At 41.9% G+C, this 15,129-nt stretch overlaps 1 protein-coding gene across 1 annotated transcript in view; it reads left to right on the plus strand.

Annotated features, from left to right (window-relative positions):
* zrsr2 (zinc finger (CCCH type), RNA-binding motif and serine/arginine rich 2) overlaps positions 1–15,129 on the plus strand; it is a 43,792-nt gene that overhangs the window by 25,498 nt on the left and 3,165 nt on the right. Inside the window, exons 7-11 of the mRNA XM_072584809.1 lie at positions 880–995; positions 3,575–3,788; positions 5,572–5,627; positions 6,454–6,563; positions 12,664–13,561. Of these exons, the coding sequence (XP_072440910.1) occupies positions 880–995; positions 3,575–3,788; positions 5,572–5,627; positions 6,454–6,563; positions 12,664–13,559 (1,392 nt within the window). The 3' untranslated portion in view covers positions 13,560–13,561. The remainder of the gene's footprint in view (positions 1–879; positions 996–3,574; positions 3,789–5,571; positions 5,628–6,453; positions 6,564–12,663; positions 13,562–15,129) is intronic.

Consider the following 15,129-nt stretch of genomic DNA (forward strand, 5'->3'; position numbering starts at 1 on the left):
GCACGAGGTTGCTGAGGGAGGCAACTGTCATGTTACAGCAGAACAGCCTATATATTGTCTAAAACCCTTATTGTATTAAACCTCCTCTTGACTTCCTTTCTAAGCAGGGCAACCCGAGCTTCTCTAGTCTCTCCACATTAACTGTGGAGCTATGTTTTTAAGTCTTCTTTGAAGCTTTACCAAAGGCTATCCATTCGTCTGGTGATCATAATTGGTCACTCCTTAAGTGGAGCTCGTGTGTTTATACTGGGTTAACTTATTCCTGACCTTTGTATTCTGTCTGTTATTTATAAAGCCTGGGAACTGATGTACTCCATTCAACTGACTGATTTATTAACCTTTCAAAACTTTATATGCTGTCTCTCTTTGTGTTGTATTCATTCTAAAACTTTCCAGTTAGTACATTTTGTCTGATACTTCCTGCCAAAATGTATCCATCTCACATCTTCACACTGAATTTTGTCTGTCATGTATCCACCCTTCTCATCAGTCAGCCAACATTTTTTCACAGTCTATTACGGTATTTCTTGGTTTTTGCTATACTTTCAAATTTGTTATCACCTATAGGTTCTGAAATGATGTTGTGTATCTCTCAGTCACAAATATGTGTGAAATGTGAAACAGAAGTATATTAAACGTGGGGGGGGGGCTTCACTTGTGTATATGAGTAGTTCAGGGTATTCCAGCAGTTCAACTTCTCATGAGTAAGTACTCACTCTCACACCGTGCCTCTTAATTCTGAGAAATTTCCTTTATCATACATTGATTTCTATCCTTTATAAGTTTTCCTGTTCATCTGGTCATATTACATTTCAATCCGACTTTTGTTGTATTCTAAATCTGTAACGCTGTTATAATTGTGACTCATGTTGTCAACAGTTCGAGAATGGTGGCACTTGGCATAATCCAGAAGCACCAGAGGATTATGGGACTGAAAAGGATAAATCATATTGCCCATTCTTTCTGAAGACTGGATCCTGCAGATTTGGTGATAGGTGAGAGAAGTATTGAAATCTGAATGTATCTGGGCTTCCAGAGTATCTACCTCTTTGTTCAAAGCACGCTTACTGCCTGTTAAATATACAATTTGCCACCCAGATGAAGATTTGCTTTCCTTTCACGGCCATTCCAGTGATGTCTGTAGATTAGAAAAGGTTCTCTTGAAGCATTCCTAGGATGAATGGCTTAACCTTTTCTCAAGGTTTAACAATTGGGCGGTGATCATTACAAAAGATTCTGAAGGGACCTGACATCATGAAGATGATTCTTTTTGTGGGGAAGGCCAGATCTAGGAGAGACAGCTTCAGATTAAAACAGATTTTATGGAAGGAAAATATTTTTGAGAGGTTAGACTGTAGAATTCTCCTCCCAGAAGCAGTTGAGATGTCTCAAGGCTGAGTCAGGTTTTTGATTGACAAGGAAGTCTAGGGTCATAAGGGGCAGAGGGGAAAGTGAGTTGAGACCACAACCAGGTCTGCAATAGTCTTGTTGACTGGTCAAATGCCATATTCCTGGTCCTGAGTCCTGCGCCCTATGGACCTGAAAGGCACGATTCCTGAAATGACATTCCTGAACAGACCCTTCGGTCCAACCCGTCAATTTGTATCAGCAGCAAATTTAGCTTCCATCTCCTCTTCCAAGTCATTTATGTTTATGGCAGTATGGTGGCTCAGTGGTTAGCACTGTTGCCTCACAGCGCCAGGGACTTGAGTTCAATTCCCACCTTTGGACAACTGTCTGTATGGAGTTTGCAAGGGTTTCCTCTGGATGCTCCGGTTTCCTCCCACAGTCCAAAGATGTGCAAGTTAGGTGAACTGGCCATGTTAAATTGCCATAGTGTCCAGGAATGTGCATTAGCCATGGGAATGCAGGGTTATAGGGTAGGCAGGAAAATTGGGTGGGATGCTCTTTGGAGAGTCGGTGTTGACTCAATGGGCTGACTGTCCTGATTGCACACTGTAGGGATTCTGTGATTCTATATAAAATTGAGGTAGCAGCATTGAGGCATGCCACTAATTACATATTGGCAAGCTAGAAAAGATCCATTTATGCTTGATACCTGTTCCTTGTTAGCCAACTAGTCTTCTATCCATGCCAGAATAGAATCATAGAATCCTTACGGTGCAGATAGAGGCTGTTTGATCCATCTAGTCTTCGCCAACCCCCGAAGAGCATTCCACCCAGACACAGCACCACCACCACCTTCCCCCCCCCCAACAACCATATCCCCATAATTCCACATTTCCCAAGTATGCAGTATGGGGCAATGTAGCATGGCCAGTCCACCCAACCTGCACAGACCCCGGGGGGGAATTTGCAAACTCCATACAGACAGTCACCCACTGAGCCACTGTACCACCTACGTACAATATATTACTGGTTTCCCTTTATCCACAGTGTATGTTGCCTGAAAAGATGTTGTAATTTGTCATACATGTCTAGCTTAACTCACTAACAAGCTGGACACATCTTCTATATGGAATACCAGAAGGCTGTTGACAGTGAGCTGTGGCAGCCTGTAAGTTACTTCTTCACGAATGGGTCAAGGCTGATTGAGGAGTTGGTTAAAGTGCTCGTCTCTCATTCTAGAACTGGGGCTTTTTCTATAAGTAGTGATGACCTGGCTGCACCAAGGATTGATAATGAACTGGTTGTAGAGCATCACAGAATCTAAGTACGTTCTGATTCAGCCAAGTGTCCGGTATCTCTTTGAACTACAATCTTGGAAGTTTTGATATCAATTTTGAGTCTTGGAAAAAGCTAAGCAATTACAAAAATGATGCAGCCTTCTTTAAAAATAAGTGCTTATCGGAGGCAGAGAGAAAACCAGTTGAGGAAATCCCGAGCCGACTATCCTTCCAAAACTGAATTGTCTGCAACTTCCGGTCTTACTTGCAGCAGAATCTGGATTTTTTTGGGAACATTTCAGTCACTTATCTACCCACTGGAGCCATACCCAGCACCCCAGGTGATGAATATGGTCACCTTTGCTTCAAAGGGGAAACAAAATAAAAGATTGAGACTGTGAATCCAGTGAGACTTTTTTTCTGGAACAGGGAATCCAGATCATTGGGGCACAAACTTCAAAGGCTAGCCAATCCATTGAGGAATAAAATCACCATTCTCTCTCTCATGGAGGAGAGTGGAAATCTAGAACTCTTTCCTAATGGAATGTGGACTCTGGGATCATTCAAAGCTTTCAGGAGTAAAATCAACAGATTATTAGGTAAGGAAAATGAGGGAGATAGAACAAGGGCTCAAGTACAAATGGGGTCAAATACAGATCATTGTGACAGTCTTGAGGGCCTGAATGAACTCCACCTGTTGCTAGCTATATTTGCATGTATTCTGTAATCTAAATTGCCGTACCGACCATAAAAATAACATGCCTACTGGGGTTCACTTGTCTAATGATGATACAGACCAATTCATCATGTAGTGCTAACTGTCATTTTCAAGTAGCAGATAGCTGGTCAGACACCACTAGTTTGGAACTGGAAATTCTTTGGTAATTCTCGCTATTATCTTTGACTATCTTTGTATAATAGAACAACTGTGGATTTATTTCCTACAGATGTTCCCGTAAACATGTCTACCCAGCATCAAGTCAGACCCTTCTTATCCGAGCCATGTTCATTACCTTCGGTATGGAGGAAAGTAGGCGTGATGACTATGACACAGATTCTGGGCTGGAGCACAGTGAGGAGGACATTTACCAGCAGTTTGTGGAATTCTATGAGGATGTACTACCTGAATTTAAGAGCATTGGGAAAGTGATACAATTTAAGGTACTTTATAAATTCATTTATGATACATATTATAAAGAATTTACAGTTGGAAATATCGGATGTTTCTGCTTAGAATAAGCCCTTTTATTTTGCCATATCAGCATATCTTCCAGTTTCTTCTCCCCTAAACATTTATTTCCCTTCCCCTTCAAGTATATTGTTGCTACTTCCTTCAGTTAGTTTAACACTCAAACCATTCTGAATCAAAAATATTCTCCCAGAATTTTATTGGTTTTATTAGTCACCATCTTACTTTTATGGCCCCTAATTTCAGATCCCCACCCTTTTGGAAACATCAGTCCATGCCTAACCTGCTCAAATTCAACTTTTTATACAACTGAAGAGACACAGTTACCAGGCTAACCTGTGATGGATTCAACACAAATTGAATGTGCAATCCCAGTGTAATGAATGTGTAATCCCAGTGCAATGCAATTGTCTTTCACATTAAATTATAGTGTGTTTCGGCAACTCTTATTTGCTGTAACAAGCTATAAGTTTGTAAGTATTCTACCCATATGTAAGAGTCCAGAACTAGAGGGCATAGGTTTAGGGTGAGAGGGGAAAGATATAAAAGAGACCTAAGGGGCAACTTTTTCACACAGAGGGTGGTATGGGTATGGAATGAGCTGCCAGAGGATGTGGTGGAGGCTGGTACAATTGCAACATTTAAGAGGCATTTGGATGGGTATATGAATAGGAAGGGTTTGGAGGGATATGGGCCAGGTGCTGGCAGGTGGGATTAGATTGGGTTGGGATATCTGGTTGGCGTGGACGGGTTGGACCGAAGGGTCTGTTTCCATGCTGTACATCTCTATGACTCTGTGACTCTATGTAAACTACTGTCACAATCCCCTTGGAGTCTAATAACTTTCAAAATGAAATGTATTTGCCAGTAACTAATGGTAGTAACCAAAGGTCCACATTTTACTTAACAGGCAACTAATACACCAAACTAAAGGAAAGCTACATTAACTAATACAATCAATATGCAGATTACCACTCTTTTCAAGGTATGTCACTCCTGACAAATAAGAAGCAATACAGGAGCAGATCCTCCAGGATTCTCACCTCTCATTTCTCCTTATCACCTCAGGTCAAAACAACCAGAACCTTTTGAAAGTCATTCCACTCAGCACCTCCCAAAGTCTTCAGCCCCAGTTTTTACCAGTAGGGTCACTCTGTCCCAACCGAATTTGCCCAAGCATCCTGTTTGGTTGTTAACTCTAACAGGGAGAAAGTGAGGATTGCAGATGCTGGAGGTCAGAGTCAAAAAGTGTGGTGCTGGAAAAGCACAGCCGGTCAGGCAGCACCCGAGGAGCAGGAGAGTCGACGTTTCGAGCATAAGGTAATGAAGAGCCTCTGCTTGAAATGTCGACTCTCCTGTTCCTCGGATGCTGACTGACCAGCTGTGTTTTTCCAGTGCCACACTTTTTGACTCTGTTAACTCAAACAGTCCTTTCTTCTACATAACACTGGCTGCTTTGTCTCATCCTCATCTCAAAAAATAGCACTTTTCATGAATTACTGTGTAAAATTATGAAAACTGATGCTTGATATTTCAAGAGGTTTTGATTAGATTTTCTCTCCCAACCAGATCTCTCAGAGATGTTTGTGAGCTGGGGTGTTTCCAGAGTTCTCAGTTTCACTTGATATTTTAAAACACAACCCTCTCAGAAAGTCCAGCTTCATAACACAGACTTCTTTCGCCATTTGGAGTTATATACCTGGATCAAATAATGCCAGGTTTTAATATTAACTATCAATCTTATTGATTTTCCAGGTTAGTTGCAACTATGAGCCACACCTGAGAGGAAATGTATATGTCCAGTACCAAAAGTAAGTCAATTTCTATGTTGTTTCACATTAAGATTAGACTTTGGGATTTATTTAGTGTCTTTTATATCATCAAAAACATCCCAAGGCATTTCACAACCCGTAATCTTATTTTGCAGTGTAGTCAATAGCAGGTAAGCAAATTCCTTCTAGCAAAGGCCCATCAACAAAACTGAGAAGTCATCGATTGGTTGAGGGATGGGTGCTGGAAGATTTTACAAATAGTGCTGTAGGAGTTTTTACATCTATGTATACAAGCAGATGGGACCTTGCTTGTCCAAACCATCTCACCTCAGATCATGCAGCTGTTGCTTATTACAATACTAGGAGTCCAATCAGGTTTGGCCCAATGATATCTGATTTGGGGCTTTAAACCCTTGAGTTTCTGATATGTGGTGGGAGCCAGGTTGAGAAACTATAGCTCAGAAAGGCTTTTCTCAAAATGTTTTTAAATTCTTTGAATTGTCTACATGTTATTCCTTTCTTGTGGTCATGTCACACTTCTCTGTTTCACTCATTCCAACCCCAATCCTTTTCAGTACTTCTCAGTGATAGAGCTGTATCCACCACTGCGAGTCTCACTGTTCCCTCCCTACATTGAGAGTTTGCACCAACCTGGCCCACTCCTCCCCCCCCCCCCCCCCCCCCACATTTCCATCCCACCATAAGACAGCAGGTTGGCAGTGGGAGATGAAGCTTTATATTCTGTGCCTCTGCTGTGTATTCTATTGATTGAATTACTGTGAACTATGTGTAGATCTCTAAGAAAACTGCTCATTCTTTGCTGCTGCTTTGTTGCTAACAGCCAATTGCTTGTGGTTTATTGCAGAGAGGAGGAATGCCAGCAGGCTTTCGTACTTTTCAACGGGCGTTGGTATGCAGGGAAACAGTTGCAGTGTGAATTTTCACCTGTCAGTCGATGGAAAACAGCAATATGTGGTTGGTTCTCAATATATTTTAAATTTGGTCATTTAATATCGACATGTTTCTTGGTGTAGCTCATTTGTATATTTGATAATTGCACATTTGTAATGGTTAGTAAAAGATTAATGAAAAATATTATGCTTTTTGCTATCTGGCTTTCCTTTAACTTTGCCTTGTACTAATATACTGCACTGTCCTCGGAGAGCAGCTTGCTAGAGGTCTTGAATAAGGTTTAAAATAACTTGAAAGTAAGATAGGAATCAGGATGAGAATTTCAAGACTAGGGGGCGTATTTTTAAGGTGAGACGACAGAGATTTAAAAAAGACATGAGAGGCAATTCTTTCACACAGTGTGGTTCCTGAGGAACTGGTGGAATGGAGTACAGTTACAATGCTTAAAAGATACTTAGATAAGTACATGAAGAGGAAGGTTTGGATATTGGCATGGATTGGTTTGATCTAAAGGTCTGTTTCTATGCAATATGACTATATGAGGATGTAAACAAGATGTCACTGCAGTAAGACATTATGAAATATTCGGTGGTTTCAGATAAGGAAATACAGTAAGGTCTAATTCAGGTTCAGAGTATGGACATAAATGCACTGTGAGAAGTAAGATGGATGTGCTGTATTTATGAGCAGTAATGGTATTATGATGTTGCACAGTAATGGGGATTTGGTTCAGAAAGGAACAGAACTGAGTACTAAATGTCCCAGGTTTAAAGCAATTCCCAAGTTTATAACATTTGTTCATGGAATGCCCTGCCAGTAGCAGTGGTGGACTCTCCCTCTTTATGGGTATTTAAGCGGGCATTGGATAGGCATATGGAGGATAGTGGGTTAGTGTAGGTTAGGTGGGCTTTGATCGGCGCAACATCGAGGGCTGAAGGGCCTGTACTGCGCTGTATTCTTCTATGTTCTATGTTCTATTACAGAGCAGTACAGGCCCTTCGGCCCTCAATGTTGCACCGACCTGTGGAACCAATCTGAAGCCCATCGAGTCTACTGCTGTTTGAAGTTATCCATGAAATAAAGGGTATAGGGTAGCAATATTGATTAAGAAAATAATTAGTATGTTGGAGGGAGAGAAGAGGGTCAAGGGACGGTCACTGGCTGGTCCCTGTCAGTGCATCTTGCCCTAGAAATACACTGCAAACTTGCAAGTGCAAGAATGAAGCCTGCACCAACCAAAGAAATCCAGAACATGCTTCTGAGGTAGCCCAATCCTGGGACGCAGGATCAAAGGTCACATTGCAGGATGGTCATGGGAAGTCCGGGGTGTTTGGTCATCCTGATAAGAGGGACAACACCAAATAAAAGTCCAATTCTGAAGAGATTGTGGGTATATATGCACAAACCATTCAAGGTTGAGTGAATGTTTAAGTCAGCACGCAAGGTCCTTGGCCTCATAAATAGTTTCATAGTGATCAAAGCAATAAAGTAATGTTAAGCCTATACAATTCCATGGTTGAGCCTCAGTCGTAGCATTGCAACCAATTCTAAGCACCACAGTTTTGGAAGGATGTGCATTGTCTGTTAGATTGGAAGATTAGAGAAGGTTGTGAGGTGATTTAGGGCAGTAAAATGTAGGAGCAGAAATGAGCCATTTATACAATGGAGTCTGCGCAGCCATTCTGTATGATCCTGGCTGATCTGATATTCCTCACCTCCACTTTCCTACCTTTTCCCCATAATCCCTGATTCTCTTACTGATTAAAAATGTCTCTGTCAGCCTTGACATACCTAATGACCAAGACTCTACATTCCCTGCAGTAAAAAAATCCATGGATTCACTCCCCTCTGAGACAAGTAATTCCATATCTCTGTCTTAAATGGGCGACCGACCCTTTGTTCTGAAATTATGCCCTCTGGTCCTAGATTTTCTTACAAGGGGAAAATCTTTCCACACCTTCCGTGTCCAGTCCCTAAGAATCTTGTACATTTCAATAAGGTTGCCTCTCATTTTGTAAACTCAGTGAGTACAGACCCAACCTACTCAACCTCTGTTCATAAGCCAATCCCTCCATACCTGGGATTAGCCAAGTGAACCTTCTCTGGACTGTCTCCAATGCCAATATAGACAAGCAGGAGGCTGGAAGTACACAGTAAGCCAGGCAGCATCATGAGGTGCAGAAGTTGACATTTCGGGTGTAACCATTCTCCCTTAGAACAAGGGAACTAAACTGTTCACAGTATTTTAGCTGTGGTCTGACTAATGGATTGTACTGTTTTACCAAGACCTTCCTATTTTCATAGTCTGTACCATTTCCCTTCTCTGTTACAAAGGAGGCAGTAGTGTAATGGTAATATCACTGGGTGAGTAAATCCAGAACCCCAGGCTAATGCTCTGGACAAAGGGCTCATGCCACCATGGCAGATGGTGCTAATTAAATTCAGTACAAATCTGGAATTAAATGGTGTTGTACAAGCCAATCTGGTTCACTAATATTTTCCAGGCCTACACGTGATTCCACACCCATAGCAATGTGGTTAATTTTCAACTGCAATAAATACTCTGCCATTACCTAGTTCACCATTACCAACTCCCCCACCTCATTTCCTGTGTTAACTTTGGCCTGTCTCTTCCTATTTGTATATTTGAAAGAAGCTTTTGCTGTCTGTCTTGACAGCTTACAAGTATACCTTCACAATTTATCTTCTCCATGTTTCTCTTTCAACTTAATGCTGTCTTTAACTTCTCTGGGTTAACCAAGGTTGGCTTCTTAGAATCCTTCTTTCTTGCTGGGGTATATCTTTCTTGGAAAGCCATGAGCAAATTTCTTAAATGTCTGTAATTGTTCTTCAATTGTTTTTACGACTGAGTCCAGTCCATCTAAGTCTGCCCTTATTCTGTCCTTATTTAAGCTTAACACAGTTCTTCTGACCAAATTTCTTCCCACTCAAGCTCTACCACATTAAGAGTCATACAGCACAGAAACTGGCCCTTCGGCCCACCATGTCTGTGCCAGCCAACAAACACCAAACAACACTAATCCAATTTGCCTGCATTCAGGCCATAGCCTACTCTGACCTGGCATTTTAAATATTTATCCAGATGTTTCTTAAATGTTGCGAGAGTACCTGTCTCCACCACTGCCTTAGACAGCATGTTCCATATTTCTACCACCCTCTGGGTGGAAAAGTGGTTAGCACTGCCACCTCACAATGCCAGGGACCCAGGTTCAATTCCACCCTCAAGCAACATGTTCCATATTTCTACCACACTCAAATCTCATCAAAATCACTTACGTCTCTCCTTAAACATCCAGACAACATCCTGGTGAATCTCCCCTGCAGCCTCTCCGGTGCAACCAAGTCCTTCCAATAGTGCAGTGACCAGAACCGCTCATAGTATTCCACCTGTGGCCCAACCAGTGTTTTATAAAGTTGTGAAAAGGCTTTCCTACTCATTTATTCTACACCTCAGCTAATGAAGGTAAACATCCCATATGCCTTCTTCACTACCTGTGCTGACACCATCAGGGATCCATGGACTTGTACACCGAGGTGCCCTTAATGTGTATATCCTTCCCTTAACATACCTCCCACAGTGCATCACATTGCACTTGTAAGGGTCAAATTCCATCAGCCATTGCTGTATCCAAATTACCAGTTGACCAATATCAGATTGTAGCCGGAGACCATACTCCTCAGAATCAACAACACCCACCAATTTTTGTGTCATTTGCAAGTTGATCATGTAAATAGCAGATAGCAACGGTCCCCATACAGATCCCTGTGGTACACCTCTGGCCACAGGTTTCCAAACACAAAAACAACTCTCCTCCATCACCCTTTGCCTTCTGTTTGCAAGTCAATTTGAGGTCCCATTTGTCAACTTGCCTTGGATTCCATGGGCTTTTACTGTTTGGACCATTCTTCCATGTCAAATGCCTTACTGAAGTCCATTTAAACATCATCAATCTTTAGATATTATTTTTTTCCCCAATACTTTGCCTCCCACTGCTGTCAGACTATCTGCTGTGTAATTACTGGCTTATCCCTACTGCCCTTCTTGAACAAAGGAATTACATTTGCTGTCCTCCAGTCATCTGGCACTTCACCTGTGGCAAGCGAAGTATTAAATATCTTTGCCAAGCCTCAGCAATCTTCTCCCTTGCCTCCCATAGCAGACTGGAATACATCTCATCAGATCCTGGGAAGTTACGCACCTTTATGCACACTAAAACATCTAACACCTCCTTCCTTATTAATCTTAACATGTTCTAGAACGTCACCATGCCAACTGAAATCACCCCTCTACTCTACAATGTGAACACAGATAAGAAATATTCATTTATGACCCTAGCCACATCCTCTGGCTCTATGCACAGGTTGCCTCTTTTGTCTGTAATAGTCGCATACTTTACCTGGTAATCCTCTTATTCATAATATACTTTTAAAAAGCCTTGGCGTTTTCCTTGATCCCATTTGTCAAAGATATTAAAATTAGCTTTCCCTCGGTTTCCACACTATCTTATCCCTTTGCATAATGAATTTGAAACTTACTTAGTTGTGGTCACTACCCACAAAATGCTCGTCCACAGAAATGTCAACATTTGAACAGCTTCATTCCCTAGGGTTAGGACTAACACTGCTCCAACTCCAGTAGGACTACCTACAAACTGGTACAAAAAGCTCTCTGGGATGCTCTTTAAAAATTCCACCCAGTCCTATTGTCTCACATTTTTCTGTGATTTGCCCACATACCTGCTGTTCTACCTCTCTCTGACTGTTGGGAAGCCTGTAGTAGAATACTGGCCAAGTAATCATCCCTCTTTTATTTCCAAGCTCAACCCACATGGCCTCATTTGAGGATCCTTCTAGAACATCATCCCTCATTACTGCCGTGATGGTTTCCTTTTATCAAAAATGCAATGCCCCCATGTTTCTTTCATCCATTGTGCCTGAAACTTCTTTAGCCTGGAAAGGTGAGCTGCTAGACTTGCCTTTCCTTCAACTATGTGTCAGTGATTACAGCAATATATTATTATCAGCATATTCTGACCAGTGCTTGAAGTTCATCTGCCTTGCCAGTCAACATCCTTGCATATGCTCACTGTTTCCTATGGGATCTTTTACTTTGACATAATTTCTTAAACCTGTTTCATTATGCATCGCCAGATCCCTGCTCGGATCCGCAACATCTTGTTCTCGGAAGTTGTTGCAAATACACTACGAATTCTATGCATTCGCCAATCTGACTATCCCATCCTACATGAAGATTAAAGTCTCCCATGATAATGTACATGACCATGATAATTTTGACATGACCTGTCTCCTGATTTGTTCTGTCCCACTGGATAGCTAATGTTAGGGGGCTTCTGTACTTTTACCAGTGCCATCTTCCCTTTTTTCTTTATAACCTCCATGCAGAAGATTCTACATCTTCTGATCCAAGATTATTTCTTGCTATCATTCTTATTCCATCGTGTACTAATACCCTTTCCTTTGTTCCTGTCCTTCCCAAGCTGTTGATTCAAGTATTCTATTGTCTATTATTATAGAGCTCTCAAGGATAGTGGAATCAAGGGTTATGGAGATAAGGCGGGAACAGGGTACTGAATGAGGGTGATCAGCCATGATCTTAATGAATGGTTGTGCAGACTCGAAGGGCAGAATGGCCTACTCCACCTATTGTCTATTGTTCAAAATTCAGGAAGGTTTAGGATAGAACAGATGGTGAGAAACTGTTCCTATCAGTGAAAGAATAGAGAACTAGAGGATACAGACTAAAGGTGGTTGGTTCTTTCATCAAAGGAGATATGAGGAAAAGTGTTTTTAATAGAATGAGTGGATAGGATCTGGGATGCATTACTTGAGGATGTGATGTTGGCAGGGCCCAGGAAAAAGGTCTGAAAGTGAATTGTTCTCAGAGAGTTGGCATAGACTAGACAGCTTGAATGGCTATAATCCAAAATTTGCTTCGTTTTATAAATCTATAATCCAAATTAGCTTCATTGAATCTGCTTATCTCTCTGGCCCACTTGAGTTAATGGACATAAGTCTCTAGTCTGTTTGTAAGAGATTTCAATTTCACAATGTGGAATCAGCTAGCTGAATGGCATTGGGAGCCAGTAACCTTTTGTAAAGGTTTTATTAACTATGTTAACAGGACTCTACGAAAGACGCAAATGTCCCAGAGGAAAACACTGCAATTTTCTTCACGTGTTCAGGAATCCTAACAACGAGTTTTGGGAGGCTGACAGAGACCTTTACGTATCACCAGATAGAACTAAATCCTATTCTAGTAAATACTTTGAGAGGCGTGAAAGAATGAGCTATCGTCACGATTACCACGGTCGATCCAGGAGGCGGTACAGCTGTAGTCCAGACAAGACACATAGAAGGTCTGGAGAGTCAGAAAGGAAACGAAAGCGAAGCAGGAGCAGAGAGAGGCGACGCTTGCAGAGGTCCAGGAGTAAGAGTCAGGACAGAAAAAGGTCACGAAGCAGAGAGAGGTACCGCAGAAGCCAGAGTAAAGAAAGACGTAAATCACAGAGGTCTCGCAGCAGGAGTGAAGAGAAGAGGAGATCAAGAAGCAGAGATGGAAGTAGGTGCAGGTCAAGGAGCAGAAGTGAAGAACGATCACTGAGCAGGAGTAAATCTAGATCCAGAAGTCGAAGTAAAAGGAGAAGCAGAGACCGGTCTGGCAGCAGGGGACTGGGGACAGAGCGCTCACGATCCAGGAGTAGAAGCCCTCTTGGATGGAATAGGAAAAAGAAGAGGGAGTCTGAAAACAAGGACAAAAAAAGCAAAAAGAGAGCAAAGAAAGAAAAGAAAGCCAAGAGCAAGGCTGATGGTAAATCGAAAGGCTCTAAAGCAAAGAGGCAGGATGACGAGCACAGGAACTCTCCAGTTAGTCCAGTAGAGAAGGATGCACAAGTCCCAGCACACAGTCCTGAAGCACGAGGCCTCTCCACTTCTCCAAGTGTGAAGAGCTCAGCAAGTGATTTCACAGTGCCTGCCAAAGTAGAAGAGACTGCGGAAACAGAATCTGTAAATCAGTGAAGGTAACTTTTTTTAAAACAGATATGTAGTTGCTTAGTAATAAAGACCTCTAGCATCTGTGAGAAGAGAATATGGCTGAAGCTTTTTTGTCTTGTCAGCAGGCCAGATATTTTGATATTTTTGCTCTGTCCTATTGAGTGGAACAGAAAAGGCTTTCATGTCTCTCCTTACAGGTGTTGGGTAAAATGCTCTGTTGCTGTTCATATTGAGACAATTGGGATCTGGCAGAGGGTGCAAGGAAGTTCAGGAAACATGGGGTTTACACCGATATGGAGATCGGGTGATAATATCGATGGGATTTGAACATCACTGAAGAAATGGTTGTAGGGGTTTCAGCTCTGGAGAAAAGAGATTCTAACTGTCAACCCTATCTATGCCTCCCATAATTTTATAAACTTCTATCAAGTCTCCTCTCAGCCTGTGCTGCTCCAGAGAAAACAACCTGAGTTTGTCCAGCCTTTCGTTATAACTTAACATTGATTCTCCTGCTCCTCGGACGCTGCCTGACCTGCTGTGCTTTTTCAGCACCATACTCTCGATGACTAATTGCTTTGTGATACCAAGTTTAACATTGCTTCCTTCGGAAAGTTTTGTTGCATTTCAGACTTAATGTGTGCAAATTTGTAAGTGCTTCTGAATCACAGAGCAGCTCTGATCAGAGAACATTGGTACAAGAGTCAGGAAGAGATATTGCAGCTTAATAAAGATTTGGTTAGGTCGCATTTAAGAGTATTGTATTCAATTCTGGTCGCTACATTACAAGAAGAATGTGGAAGCTTTGGAGAGGGTATGGAGGAGGTTAACCAGGATGCTGCCTCGATTAGAGGGTGGGAGTTATAACAAAAGGCTGGACAAACTCAGGTTGTTTTCTCTGGAGCAGCACAGGCTGAGAGGAGACTTGATAGAAGCTTATAAAATTATGGGAGGCATAAATAGGGTTGACAGAATCTTTTTACCCCAGAGTTGAAATGATTAGATTTCCTAACAGTGTGGAAACAGGCCATTTGGTCCAATGAGTCCACACCATCCCTCTGAAGAGTAACCCACCCAGACCCATCTCCCTCTGACTAATACACTTAACACTAAGGCAGAGTAAGATTCAGGGGCTGAAGGGTCTCATCCTGTTCCTAATTGATACGTACAAGCTCAATTTCATTTCCCCCAAAGGTACCAAGATTTGACATGATCGCTTTCTCTGATCAGAGCTGCTCTGTGATTCAGAAGCACTTACAAATTTGCACACATTAAGTCTGAAATGCAACAAAACTTTCCGAAGGAAGCAATGTTAAACTTGGTATCACAAAGCAATTAGTCATCGAGAGTATGGTGCTGAAAAAGCACAGCAGGTCAGGCAGCGTCCGAGGAGCAGGAGAATCGATGTTAAGTTATAACGAAAGGCTGGACAAACTCAGGTTGTTTTCTCTGGAGCAGCACAGGCTGAGAGGAGACTTGATAGAAGTTTATAAAATTATGGGAGGCATAGATAGGGTTGACAGTTAGAATCTCTTTTCTCCAGAGCTGAAATGATTCCAGTATAAGCCCTTCATCAGGAATCCAATCAGGAACATAG

Source organism: Chiloscyllium punctatum, chromosome 15 (assembly GCF_047496795.1).
Source record: "Chiloscyllium punctatum isolate Juve2018m chromosome 15, sChiPun1.3, whole genome shotgun sequence".
NCBI lineage: Eukaryota > Metazoa > Chordata > Chondrichthyes > Orectolobiformes > Hemiscylliidae > Chiloscyllium > Chiloscyllium punctatum.